General features: G+C 42.0%; 1 protein-coding gene across 1 annotated transcript in view; it reads left to right on the forward strand.

Annotated features, from left to right (window-relative positions):
- NUP160 (nucleoporin 160) overlaps positions 1-13,182 on the forward strand; it is a 40,187-nt gene that overhangs the window by 2,631 nt on the left and 24,374 nt on the right. The window contains exons 2-15 of the mRNA XM_075188079.1: positions 2,660-2,768; positions 4,575-4,785; positions 5,458-5,680; positions 5,763-5,838; positions 6,734-6,848; positions 6,987-7,145; positions 8,832-8,909; positions 9,031-9,134; positions 9,560-9,644; positions 9,927-9,995; positions 10,391-10,474; positions 11,137-11,307; positions 11,646-11,745; positions 12,999-13,164. Of these exons, the coding sequence (XP_075044180.1) occupies positions 2,660-2,768; positions 4,575-4,785; positions 5,458-5,680; positions 5,763-5,838; positions 6,734-6,848; positions 6,987-7,145; positions 8,832-8,909; positions 9,031-9,134; positions 9,560-9,644; positions 9,927-9,995; positions 10,391-10,474; positions 11,137-11,307; positions 11,646-11,745; positions 12,999-13,164 (1,750 nt within the window). The remainder of the gene's footprint in view (positions 1-2,659; positions 2,769-4,574; positions 4,786-5,457; positions 5,681-5,762; positions 5,839-6,733; positions 6,849-6,986; positions 7,146-8,831; positions 8,910-9,030; positions 9,135-9,559; positions 9,645-9,926; positions 9,996-10,390; positions 10,475-11,136; positions 11,308-11,645; positions 11,746-12,998; positions 13,165-13,182) is intronic.

Below are 13,182 nucleotides of genomic sequence, written 5' to 3' on the forward strand. Positions count from 1 at the left end.
AAGATCAGTGGATCACGGGGGATCATGCAACCATTTCTTCTCCCCCACATTTCAACACAACAAAGTGAAAAGGTTGGCTACGCTTCTTTCCATGGGTTTTATTTGCCAGGTCCCAGCGGGTTCTGTTCAAACCAATACCTGGTTCCCAAGCTGGATGGCTCCTTTCGCCCGATTCACAACCTGAAGGCCCTAAAATCTATATCTCCAGGTGGACAGGTTTCACATGGAGTCCTTGGGGTCCGTGATCAACGGGTTGGAACCCAATGAGTTCCTTGCCTCCATCGATGTCCACAATGCTTATCTCCATGTGCGTATCTGAAGGGACATCAGTCACTGCTCAGATTTGCAGTGGGGGACTCCCATCTTCATTTCAGGGCATTTCTGTTTGGCCTTTCCACGGCACAATAGGTCTTTACAAAGATCATGGCTGCACGGTTACATTTCTTGGGAGTGTGCATTGTTCCCTATCTGGACAACTTGCTCATAAAGACGGACTGAGATCAGAACCTTTGGCTCCATCTCTCGCTGGCAATACGAGTTGTGGAACAGCACGGCTGGATCCTGAACTTACAAAAGTCCCAGATGGTTCCCTGTCAGCGGATGGTATTCCTCTGCCTTATTTTGGATGCCAGGTCACAGAAGGTTCTTTCTCCGGGCAACAAGGTGCGATCTCTTCAGGCCATGGTGAGGATGGTCTTGGGAGTGAGTCGTCATCCTCCTCTGTATGAAGATGATGGGCAAGATCGTCTCCACCTTCAAAATGCTGCCGTACGGTCTGTTCCATTCTTGGGCATTTCAGTGGACCTCTTGTCCAAATGGTCAGGATCTCATCTCCAATTGTCTTCCAAGACACGCGTCTCTCCGTTGGTGGTTAGTGGATGATCAATTGATACTAGTCACCATGGATGCCAGTCTTCTGGGATGGGGAACGGTAGTTCTTCACCACTGCCTCCAGGGTCTCTGGTCAGCTCAGGATGTGTCTCTCCCAATAAACATCTTGGAGCTCTGAGCTTATACTGCTAGCACTTCAGTCAGACAATATGGTGTATATCCATTGTCAAGGAGTGCCAGAGCTATGAAAAGGGCTGCCTGGATTTTGTCCTGGGCGGAACAGTTAGATTTGGCGATATCGGCAGTTTTTATCCCTGGTGTGGAAAATTGGGAGGCCAACTACCTCAACAGACACAGCATGCTGCCAGGGGAGTGCTGTCTGCATCCGGAGGTGTTTCGATGGTTGGTCAAGAAGTGGGGTCTTTCTGTTGTTTACCTAATGGCGTTTCACCACAATCGCCCGGTTTCCAGGTTCTGCTTCAGGACCAAGGACCCCTTGGCATGTGCAGTGGATGTTATGACCATGCCGTGGGAGTTCCATTTGGGTTACCTGTTCTCTCCCATCTGCGTTTGGGGAATGATTGCGGTGATCCTGATTGCCTCCAATTGGCCCCATCAGTCCCGGTGCGCAGAAGTCCTGTGCATGGCAGTGGGTTCGGGATGTCGTCTTCCTCCTCACTAACGACCTCCTGCTTAAGGGTCCATTTTGACACCAGGACCTTCCTTGGTTCGCTTTAACGGCGTGGCTGAGGCCAGCCTCTGGGGTTCCTGGGTAGTAGATACCATGCTGAGGGCCATGTTGATGCGTAGGTCCGCCATACAGCGGCTTTTTCGTCTCTCCCTTTTCCTAGCTTTCTTGCAGGATGGCTTGGATGTGGGTCTTAGCGCTTTGAAGGTGGAGGTACCAGCCCATTCAATTTCCGGAAGCAGCTAGTGGGATTTCTAGCAGTGCAGACTTTCTTTCAGGGGATTCTGCCCCCTTAAGTGCCACCCTTGACACCTGAACTTTGTTCTTGCGGTCCTTCTGATTTCTTCCTTCGAACCGTTGGAGTCAGCTGAGCTCAGGTTCCTGACTTGGAAGGTGACCTTTCTCCTCACCATTGCTTCTGCAAGGAGAGTTTCAGGCCGGTAGATAACGTCCACCATAAAGCAGGTTTATGTTGGTGTCGCTGCGCATTCCACCCTCTCTCGGGGGGTGGGGGCTCTAAGGCTGCGCACAGCTCTGTCCACACTTTTACCCGTTCTTATAATTTTAATGTTTTTGCGTCTCCTGACGCTAGGTTTTGCCAGGTAGACACAGCGTTTCCTCCCTTAGGGGGCTGATTTAGAATGTCCCCATGGTAGCAGTGTCCCTCAGATTGGATGAAAGAGGAATTTTATACTTAAAATAAATTTGTTTCTCATTCCATCTGGGGGACATTGGGCTTTTCCATTCAACTGAGGAGCTACAGGGGTTGCAGAGGGGAGGAGTTCTGTAGAAAGTAACATTAAGCAAATGTTTAACTATTTAAGTGGCTAACTCACGGGTTTCCTCATACAACCCTGATGTAAGTGTCCCCCAGATGGAATCGGAGAAACTGATTTATTGGAAGTACAAAAATCCTCCTATTATAGCTTGTTTTTTACTGTTGAGAGAGATATATATATAATTATATATATATATATATATATATATATATATATATATATATATATATATATATAATTATATATATATATATATATATAAATTTTAATACAACTCTGCTACTAATATGTATAACTGAGCTTACTGTTGTGCACCTTGTGTAATTTGCCATCTATAATGGCGGCTAAATTCTAATTGTAGGTGTCAAGCCTGTGGTTGGTGGCCCAAAATATAGTGACAGCGCTGGGGGTTATTACTACCAAGAAAGCAGCAGTCTTGTGTCTGCAACAAGGAATCGGTTCTTACGTTGGTGAGTGACACTAATTGGTAACTTTGTTACAATAACTAGATTATTATGCTTTATTTCTTTTCAGTTCTCCATGTTCTTGCTTTATTTTCTTTTAATGCACCCTTAAAAGTGTTGACCTATTGGCAGCCTGAAGGCCAAAATTTATTTGATAGCCTATCTGCTAAATTCAGGGTATAAAGCAGTGGGTGCGATCACCTGCATTAATATTTCTTTATTACGACACCAACATGTTATGTTTTGATCAGCCGAAGTAGTTTGTAATTATTGAATTAAAGCTTGTGTATTCTCACCCAGTGGCTAGCGTAACCAGTCAGTCACTCATTGCCCTGTTGCATAGGCTCCTGCTGTTCTATCATATTTACCCAATTGACACATTTAAATCTGCCTTCTGTTTAGTGGGTGCTTAACCAATTCACACAGATCTATGTTCTGCCATTCAGCGTTTATTGAGCGCTCACTTCTGCCCTCCTGGTTGGAGCAGGACTGTTACTGGTAGATCGGTGTTGAGTTCATTTGCCACTATTATTATTTTTTTATTCACTTTCTGGCAGATCACCCACTGCACATAGTGTTAATCTGGTGCCTGCGCACAGCATCCCATGATATCTTCTATGTCACATGGAGACTCCAGTGACAACATCACCAGGTTCTTACTGTACACGATGAGCTTATAAAACTTAATAGCTCTCTCCACATTGCACCGGCTGTAAACCACATGTTTTACATACTTTAGTACAAGCTTAATTGTCGTTAACATGTAAACTTCAGTGTTCTCCCCAGAATATGTTACCAGCCAGGGGGGCATTAAGAAGTAGCCGAGTGGGGACTGCCTGTTTTTTCATGTAGCACACAAATATCAACTTTAAATTTCAGTGTACAAATAAGCTATCAAGTATTTGTGTGCTACATTAAAAAACAGTCAGTATTTAACTTATGTGCAAAACAGAATACTAATTTGCACCCCTTGCATTGTAACATGGTTTTGTCCAGGAGACTGAAATAAGAAGTTTCTTAAGTTAAGATCCTTAATGAATCAGGCCCAATGTTATTAATTATTCCCAACACTTATATTATTCATAAGGACCTTGGAAGTTATTGCCTGCTTGCTGGACACAATGCTGTGCTTACATGGTGATTATTATAATAGGACCATGGTTTTTCCTATTATAATAAAGACTCCAAGAGCCGGGTGGGAAGTAACAGCAGCTGGATGGAGCACCCAGTAAATAGGTCCTGGGGAGAACACTGAACTTACCTTATTAGGTGCTTCAATATGACCTGAACCCAAGCAGATGTGTCTCAGGATCTCCGTTGGACTCGCTACAAATGCGACTTCATGGAGCAGGTGACGGCGTTCAACATCTTGTTCATGATGAATAGATCTGAAACCAGACAAACCAGCTGAGATTTTGGAGGTTGCTACGCTTTCAGGCAATGTTGCCCATTGTTATTGCTAAGAGCCAGTGCATAAGGAATATTGATGTGTTGTTGCTGGTTCCTAGAGGATTGATAGGCTGCAATCTGATGGATCTTTATTCAGCCAATAAAATGTTCATAGTTGACGTGTACATTTCAAAAATGTTTTTTGTTGTATTCATGGTTTACCTGCAAATGGAGTTACATGACCACAAGTTCTCTTCAACTGTTGTGTACACCAAATGCCTTTATAATAACACAGCTGCTGTGTCTGTAGCAAGAGACATTGCTAAAACTACTTTTGTTTAAGTTTTATTGTATGAAGAATTTCCATCTAGCAATTAAAGTGTTTCTGCCTTTTGTTCTTTCTGTTTCTCTCTCTCTCTCCAGGACTTCATCCGCTGACACATTGGAATTGGTGGAAGAGTCTTTGGACATCAATCTCCTAAATAATGCCATTCGCCTCAAAATCCTCAACTGCTCCCTTTTACCGGGTGGGGTCCATGTGTGTGAGACGCAGAGTAACGTGATCATCCTGATCCTAACAAATCAGACTGTTCACAGACTAATCCTGCCCCATCCTTCACGCTTGTACAGAAGTGTACGTATTCTGTTCTATATGGCACTGGGGGATCAGATTATGTCACCTGTGTATTTCTGGGAGGTCTGTCCCCCACTCCAAAAAGATTTGATGTGGGCTGTTATCCCAAAACTGCATTGTCCAAGTCGCTTGTTCTATAGTATACTTGTCACCACTTGCCTACCTTAGCCATGGGCAAAGAAAGCCTGTAGGTCCCTCACGGCCCTCATTTGGGTACTCTCATCACGAGAGACGTGAATCCGCGGCTCCCTACATTTGTAACCTAGTAAGTTAAATCAAAGGAAACTGAAAGAAACGTAATACACTTAGCCCAATTTGAGTAAACTTTTTTAATGCAAAAATTGGGAGTTTGGCAATTGGCTGGAAAATAAGAAAAGCATGAGCTCATGTAGTTGCCCATTGGTTAGCTGAATGAACACCATTGTATTCATTAAATCCTCTACTTCTCTCAAAAATAAATAGGGTCTGTAAAATAGAATGATGCCCCTCACTTTTTCTGTAGAGTACACCCTTCACTAGGAACCTTGGAAATGTCAATGCTTTCCAGGCTGTAAGATGATGAATATTGGTTCAGCCTACGGAAATGGCTACCTCCGTTGAGTGTACGCGACGGGAACACTATTACATTGACGAATGAATATTGATGTCTTCCCATTGGAATTTTATTTTTAGGAGATCATCACAGACAGCCAGATGCAATCCATCTTTACGGACATTGGGAAGATGAACTACAGAGACCCGTCTAACAGCTACGTCATCCCGTCGTTGCCCGGTCGTGCCCAGAACTCTAGCGCCTCCGCGGCCTGGCTCAGCAGTGAAGGAGAGGCACTCTTTGCTATACCCTCTAGTTCTGGTGGCATCCTGGTTGTCACAATGCCTCCTTATGACGTTGACGGTAATGTAGCTTGGCATACCATGGCGGTGGTGATATCTTGTGGGTTGTAGCTATACATTAATAATATGATTGTTTTCCACAGGGGTGGTGACTATTGTGGAGATGAAGGAAACCCGAGCTATGCAGATGTTAACTGGTTGGATACCCACCGCTATCCGGTTAGTATTAACCGTGTTTCTAACCTGCAAACTTATGGTGCAAAATCAGCTACAACATATCTCTTCTCATTGTTATTTAAAAAAAAAAAAAAAAAAAAGATTGCTCAAAAAATTGAGCAATAGCTTTCAATGTATACTTAAAAACCCCCCACTACATTTCATAGTTTAGTTGTTTTTCTCTTCTGTATCCTATTTGCTTCTTAAATGATGTTGTTCATGTTGAATAGTGACTATAAGGAAAATCCTGATGGCTGTTTTCTATATTCTCCATCAAATTTGATCACTGTGCTGTTCTGGAATCTTACTCCTGTCTCTGGATCTGTGTGCACAATAACACATTCATAAGATTCTTTTTCTGGATTTTACTTAATCCTAAGGAGTTGTGCGTTTGTCTGAATCCATAATGGGCCACCAAACCTAAAATAAAAGTTTGCTTACATACGAGAAACTAATAACTACCACAAATCTATATGTAATGGTTTGGGATTTTTTTGATAGTTCACACAGCAGATTTGATGTTTGTGATCCTACTGAAGTTAGTTAGTTTGCTCATTATTTTCACAATATGTCCACTTCTGGTTTAGGCTTATATGTAATTGTAAAGCACAGGACAAACGTGTTCGCACTTCCAAGAGCTTTACATGAGAGAGAAGAGTGATAATTTAGGTTCTTTCTGCTTAATTTAACATAAAAGCTAAGGTTTGGGTTCCTTTCTGATGTTCAGCTGATATTGCGCATAGTATATTCTATTGGCAGAACATTTAAAGTTTAAATGTTCTGCCAATAGAATATACTAAGCATACTGCTGTTCGTTTAAATTTTAAACGAACAGCAGTGTTGTACATAAAATGTACTGCATTGTCCATGGTTCACTAACTGTTTTTCATATCCGTAGAGGGGACCAGGGCCTGCCCTATCACCCCGTGAGTCTGGCCGTTCACTGCCTTAAACATGACGCTTTCCTGTTCGCATTGTGTCAGGATCACAAACTCCGCATGTGGTCCTACAAGGTAACCGCTCATTGTAGCCAACATCCAATTTATAAATGTAATGCGTCTATTCCTTGGTTTGCTCTGTTGATGAGCTTTGTCGTAGATAAGGTTAAAGTTTCTCACAAGTAACAATGATATTAATCTCCCGAATTCCAGGATCAAATGTGCCTCATGGTATCGGATATGCTGCAGTTTGTGCCCGTAAGTAAGGATCTGCGTCAGACCCCGGGGATTGGCCACAAATTGAGGCTTGCACACTCTGCGTCAATAGGACTTTACCTTGGAGTGTATTTGCACACACCCAGACAAGGACAGGTACAAATGTCTTCCTTTTTATTTATTTTAATATTCATGGCTGCTATTGAACGCTGCCACTGGTTGTTTTGCTTATGCGGTATATCTAGTATATTGTGGCATGATAATAAGAGGGTGGAAATGTATAACAGGGAAATTGATGCCAGTCAGCACTTTAGTCCCTGTTTTGGTTGAATATATGGTGGGTGCCCAGTCTAACATTCATATTGTGCACGTTAATTTGCATGCAATAACAATGGCCAGACTGTAGTCCTGGAAGATGTGCACTATAATTGTGAATCATTTGTGTGACTGTTTAGTGCTCTGAACTGACAGCAGCTGATACCTGCTACTTTATTACAGAGATGTTTAAACGCAGGTCACATACAGGCCTGATGGATGGGTGGCATACATGGCTGCTCTGTGTTCTGATATTTGCTAGTAAAAAAATGTAACTTGTAATGCTGATTTTCAGATGAAACTAGTATACACTAATGTGGGACCCATAAGGTTTTATGGTTTGAGCAAGCTACGGCACTGACGAAAGTATTGTCTCCTTAAGAGCTGAGTGTTTCAAAATAAGAACATTCACTATATAAAATCCTGTATAAATCCTTCAAAATACTTGGCTAGTTGCAGCAGTAGTTTAATTTTATCACCGGAGTTGGGAATAGTGTCTGTCGCCTAGGACACTATTCTGTGAACCCAGTATTTATGAGAATGTAACTTATCGATTTATTAGACACTAGTACCTCGTTAAAATTAATTATGAGGTGGCTCATTTGTTTCACTGGTACCGTGTGAATTGATAGACTGTGTTGTATTTGGTTATTGGCTGGGGCTGCAGATTGGCAGCCTTCCCCGTATATGGGCTTGTTCTTTGTCCCATTGGGATCACTTCAGCGCAGCGTAGTCTGAAAACATTTGCACTTTACTGCAAAGGGGGTATAGTGTTTTCACATGAATCAACAAATTCTATAGAGTAAATGCCTCAGCCCTGGCTGATGATGGAAGTTGTTAGTGATTGGCGTTCATCCCTCTTATACTCGATTGTTGGGACATCCCCATCGCTTGATAAAAGGAGAACTTGTACCTTACTGTAAAATCTATTTCTTCAAAGCATATAAAGGGGGACGCAAAACCTGCAAATGCCTTTTCTGTGTCTGGGTTCCCTAGTATCCCTGGCTAGCTGTGAGCTTAGGGAGGTGATCGTTCATCAACATCATCATCATCACCATTTATTTATATAGCGCCACTGATTCCGCAGCGCTGTACAGAGAACTCATTCACATCAGTCCCTGCCCCATTGGGGCTTAGTCTAAATTTCCTAACACAAAGACAGAGAGAGACTAGGGTAAATTTTTATAGCAGCCAATTAACCTACCAGTATGTTTTTGGGGTGTGGGAGGAAACCCACGCAAACACGGGGAGAACATACAAACTCCACACAGTCATGGTCGGGAATTGAACTCATGACCCCAGTGCTGTAAGGCAGAAGTGCTAACCACTGAGCCACCGAGCTGCCCCAGTTTTTCAGTTTGTAGTGCCCCGCCTGCTACTGGTGGATACACTTACCTCATTGTGTCTGTTACTCTACTGTAGATGTTTTTGAGAAATAGATTGTACGTGCACAATCCTTTCTTCCATGTAAATGGTTTGTTATGCGAATAACTGACTTGATGTCACCGTCCATGTGTCTCCTTGCAGTTCTGTCTCTTCCAGCTGGTTACTGCGGAAAGAAATCGGTACAGTTTGGATCATATCTCCTCCATATTTACAAATCAGGTCAGGAGATACATTTATACAATGTATATTATTTGTCTGTGTCCCGTATGCCTTGCTTATCAAAACAACAAAAAACAAATTACATGGATATAATTTTTTTTCTCTTTCCATTTCTTTTTAGGAGACTTTGGTGGACTTCACATTCACACTGACAACCACCGATATTTGGGCTTTGTGGCTCGATGCGGAAAACCAAACAGTTGCGAAACACATTAATTTTGAACAGTGAGTGGACCTATATGTTCTTCCCTCGCATTCGGGTCATTTTGTATTGCATTCAGTTTAAACCTCTTTTTGTGTGTGGTTTTTGTTTTTTTTCCTTTATTCATTTATCTGTACTCTTTTCAAATTGTTTTACTGTTGAAGATTAAACAAGTATTTAATTGTTTCTTATTGGCTTGTACTTGCCCCCCTGCAACCTTTATTCCATGCATTCAATAATGTTACTGAGTAATTGTGTTAAACCCCTCCCCCCCCCCCCCCCCCCAAATAAAAAGTTTCAAATTATCATTTTCCCTAGCTCCTTTAATATTTATTATTGTATTTACCTTCTGAAATACAAATGATCCATTGTTATACTTGCAAGTACAATATGTGCAGATAAAGCAATGGATAGAATGTATTACCAGCTACTGATCGTTGTATTTCAGTAACCAAGCTGGCCAGTGGAACCAAGTTTTCATCAGTCCTTTGCCAGACGAAGAGCTAAACATTGGAGATGAGCAAGATCCGAGGGTTTGTAACCAATGGTTTATTTACATTGCATTTATTGTCACTATCTGTTTGTGTTGGAGCAATTTGGCAACTAAAATCTATATCTTACACTGATGAGATCTAATAAGGCATGTATGATGGTTTTGCATGGTTTCTATACATTAAAGATGATCCTGTATGAGAAGTGACGTGGCAAATGGCAACAGAGTGTTGTAGAAATTGATTACATAAGTGTCTGGGAATTAGTGGTTGCTCTTTTTGTCCTTGTTTTTTTCCAATGTATTGCTGTGTGTGTCATGGCAGGAAACTTACCTGGAGAGCTTGTTTGCCCCCGGACGGTTCACTGTAGCTGCTCTACATAAAGCCTTACAGGTAAATAGAACACCCTTACCTTTTAAAGGAGTTTTATTATGATAGTTTTATTATCTTTATAAATAAAATGTTCTAAATTCGATTTAAATTAACTTTTTTTTTCTTTATTTAAAAACACCTAAATAGTGATTATATTCTGTCTTCATTACTGTTAGTCTGTAAATGTCGTTTGTTGTGATTGCAGTTGGTTGATGAATCTCCATAGACAACAGAGAAAATGATGGCCTCTGCAGTTAAAAAATTATGTATTTTATGTTGTGTCTAGATTTCTACCAAGTACCCTCTGCTATTTTAATGTGTTTGCCTGGTACACCATATGTGTGTTTCTGTGTTATGTGTTTTATATGATGTTGGCTTTAAGGGTTTCTCGCAATATTGAATTTGTCTTTCAAAAGATTTATCAAAGGGGCACTGGAAAACTGACGGATCTCTCCTGGGAGGAAATGAAGAGAGAGGTCACTGTAACTGTGGAAAATGAGGTGAGATGCCGTACTGTAAGCATGGGGAATCATGTTGGAAATAAAGATTTCCTTTGTTTATACACTAAAAGTAACATAAGCTGGGTGCACATCTATGCAATTATCCTGTATCTCATACGATTCACAACCGTTTGGTCAGATATTGCAAGAGTGTGTACGCTCCCACGATCGTGTCTTATCGTACCAAAACATCTGTTGGGTTTTCTAAACATCCTCAAAATCACGATCAACGATGGCATGAAGTCAGGAAAATATAGAAGCGTGTACGTACTAATGACCAGCAGTGTAGGCAGATCTCCATAGAGATTAGAGTCACAAGCTTTTCAGCCGATGGTTATGAAGAGCACAGACCTGAAGGTAAATCTTGTAGGTGTGTACACATGAGTCGTCATGCTCATCGGTACTTTCAGTCTTTGGTGAAATGAATTGCATCTGAAGGAAGATTACATAGGTGTATACCCAGCTTTCATAGTCACCCTTTCATTCTCACAAAGACAACTTGACTGCCTTTTAAAGTATTAAATAATGATGTATGATGACTTTATTTGAACTCCGTGTTCTATTAGTGTAAATCAGGCTCCTCCCTCTTATTATATTACTGTCGAATACAAGCAGCAGGAGTAAATCATGTGATTAACGGACCCTCTTGCCTTTCTCTGTAGCTGCACAGCCATGTCACGCAGTATGAGATGTCTCAGGAGGAATTCCGCCAGCTACAAGTGGAATACTGGTCTAAATTCTACACCTGCTGCTTGCAGTACCAGGAGGAGCTGTCCCGTCCCTTGGCACTGGTCGTGCACCCTTATACCAGTATGATCTGTCTGCTTAGAAAGGTGAGTATTGTTTTGAACTGAAATGCAACCCCAAGTTGTTCATATTGGGTGTTTTTTCTGAGGATAACCCCCCCCCCCTTCCCCCCCTCTCCCCGAGGGGGGTTTATTCCAATCCTCTCCGTGTGCTTCTTTAGCGACCTGTAAAGGCTTCAGTCAGTACCGCCTGAGGGGCTCTGCACGGCTTCAGCCTGTACCGCCTGAGGGGCTCTATACGGCTTCAGCCTGTACCGCCTGAGGGGCACTACATGGCAAGAATAGTGGAGAATCTGGAATATGTGATTTGATGAACAATTCTAATTAAAGCAATTTTTTTAACTGTTTTTTATTCTCCCATTCAGGGTTTTCTCTCTTTCTTGGCCCCTTGTTCTTTGATGGATCATTTGTATCTTTTACCAGCAGAGCACTTACTTACCGAGGATGAAAGTGTCATCTCAGATGGTGAGATAATTGTCTTCATCATAACAGTGTCTTGATCATATTGACGGTAGACTGACTGTAGATTATATATAGCTGAGACCTATCTATGTATTCCGTTGTTGCCATATATTGTGTAGACCAGAAGTGTTCCATGTAGATCCACAACTAAGAATGGTGAAATTTGGGTGGTTTAATTGGTCCAAATCCTTAGTTAGTGGTCCAACCTACCATGTGTGGCCAAAGTTAATTTGATTGTCAGAATCCGATGATTTTCTTTCTCTGACTTATCAGGGTGTGAAGACTCGGTGCACTAAGGTCTTCTTCCAGGTAAAACGCAAGATCTGGGAATCCTCCCAGTAATGGAACTCCTATTGTTTTTGTGCTAAGAGGTCCCACAGATGTTCTTTTGCCTCTGACAAGTGGCTCGAAAGCTTCATCCCCCCCCCCCCATCCCCTGGGTTTGCTCTTTCACCAGCTGTAGGTGCTACCTGGGTTGTTAAGATGATCTTCAAGTGGGCAGCAATTACTAAAAGGGGCGCGCGGTGCACAGCTGGATGCAGTTGGCGTCCTATATCCTGGATATGTTGTTTTACAACGGGGCGGACTTGGACTCCATCAGATTAGCGTATACCTAAACATCACTATCTGAGAATTTTGATGCCTCCATTGTTTTGCTTTGCACAGCGCTCGCTTTCAGTTTTGAGCAATGTCCTCCAACCTGTCAGCTCCAGGGGTCTCCAGTAAGGTTATAGCTGCCATAGTGGTACATCTGCACCTCCAGGACTGCCAGGGCAATCGGGATTGTCCCCATACCTATAACTGTGGAGGCCTAGTCCAGGGGCTGGCCCTAGTTGTTGGTCCTCCATGGTCCAGACGACTAAAGTCCTGATCGTGGTGCTGAGGTGGTTCACCTGAGACACACCGGATTGTACTATGGCTCAGTCACAAACTCATAATCTGTGTAAGAGTCATATCTGTTTTGTAGCATTTCCAGGATGTTTAAAAATAGTCCATATATGTATTGCTGTAATCATGCTTATTAATTACTTTAATTATCCTTATTCTTTATGAATTACAATAATAAATTCCGATGGAACAGCGCCTGTTCTGGCCAAGTGAAAGAAAACCGCCAAAATACTTTCCTTTCACAAACAGTATTTCTCAGATAAGAGAGCACTTCCTTTATTCGGCTGTAAAATCTTGCCAAAGCGTATTTTTATCTTTATCTTTTAATAGTATTTTATTATAACGTATGTTTTATTGTTGTTGTGCAGATGTGGATCTTGCTAGTGACACAATCTTTCTGATCCATTGCTTACGTGTGATTGGAGATTATATAACTATGGACATGGCGTACTCGATGGAGTCTGCATGCTGCCACCAGGAACCCCCAGAGAGAATTGCCAAACAGATCTTGGAAGAATTGATTGCCAATGACGTGTAAGTGACCTTTTATGT

This window comes from Mixophyes fleayi, chromosome 10 (assembly GCF_038048845.1).
Source record: "Mixophyes fleayi isolate aMixFle1 chromosome 10, aMixFle1.hap1, whole genome shotgun sequence".
Classification (NCBI taxonomy): domain Eukaryota; kingdom Metazoa; phylum Chordata; class Amphibia; order Anura; family Limnodynastidae; genus Mixophyes; species Mixophyes fleayi.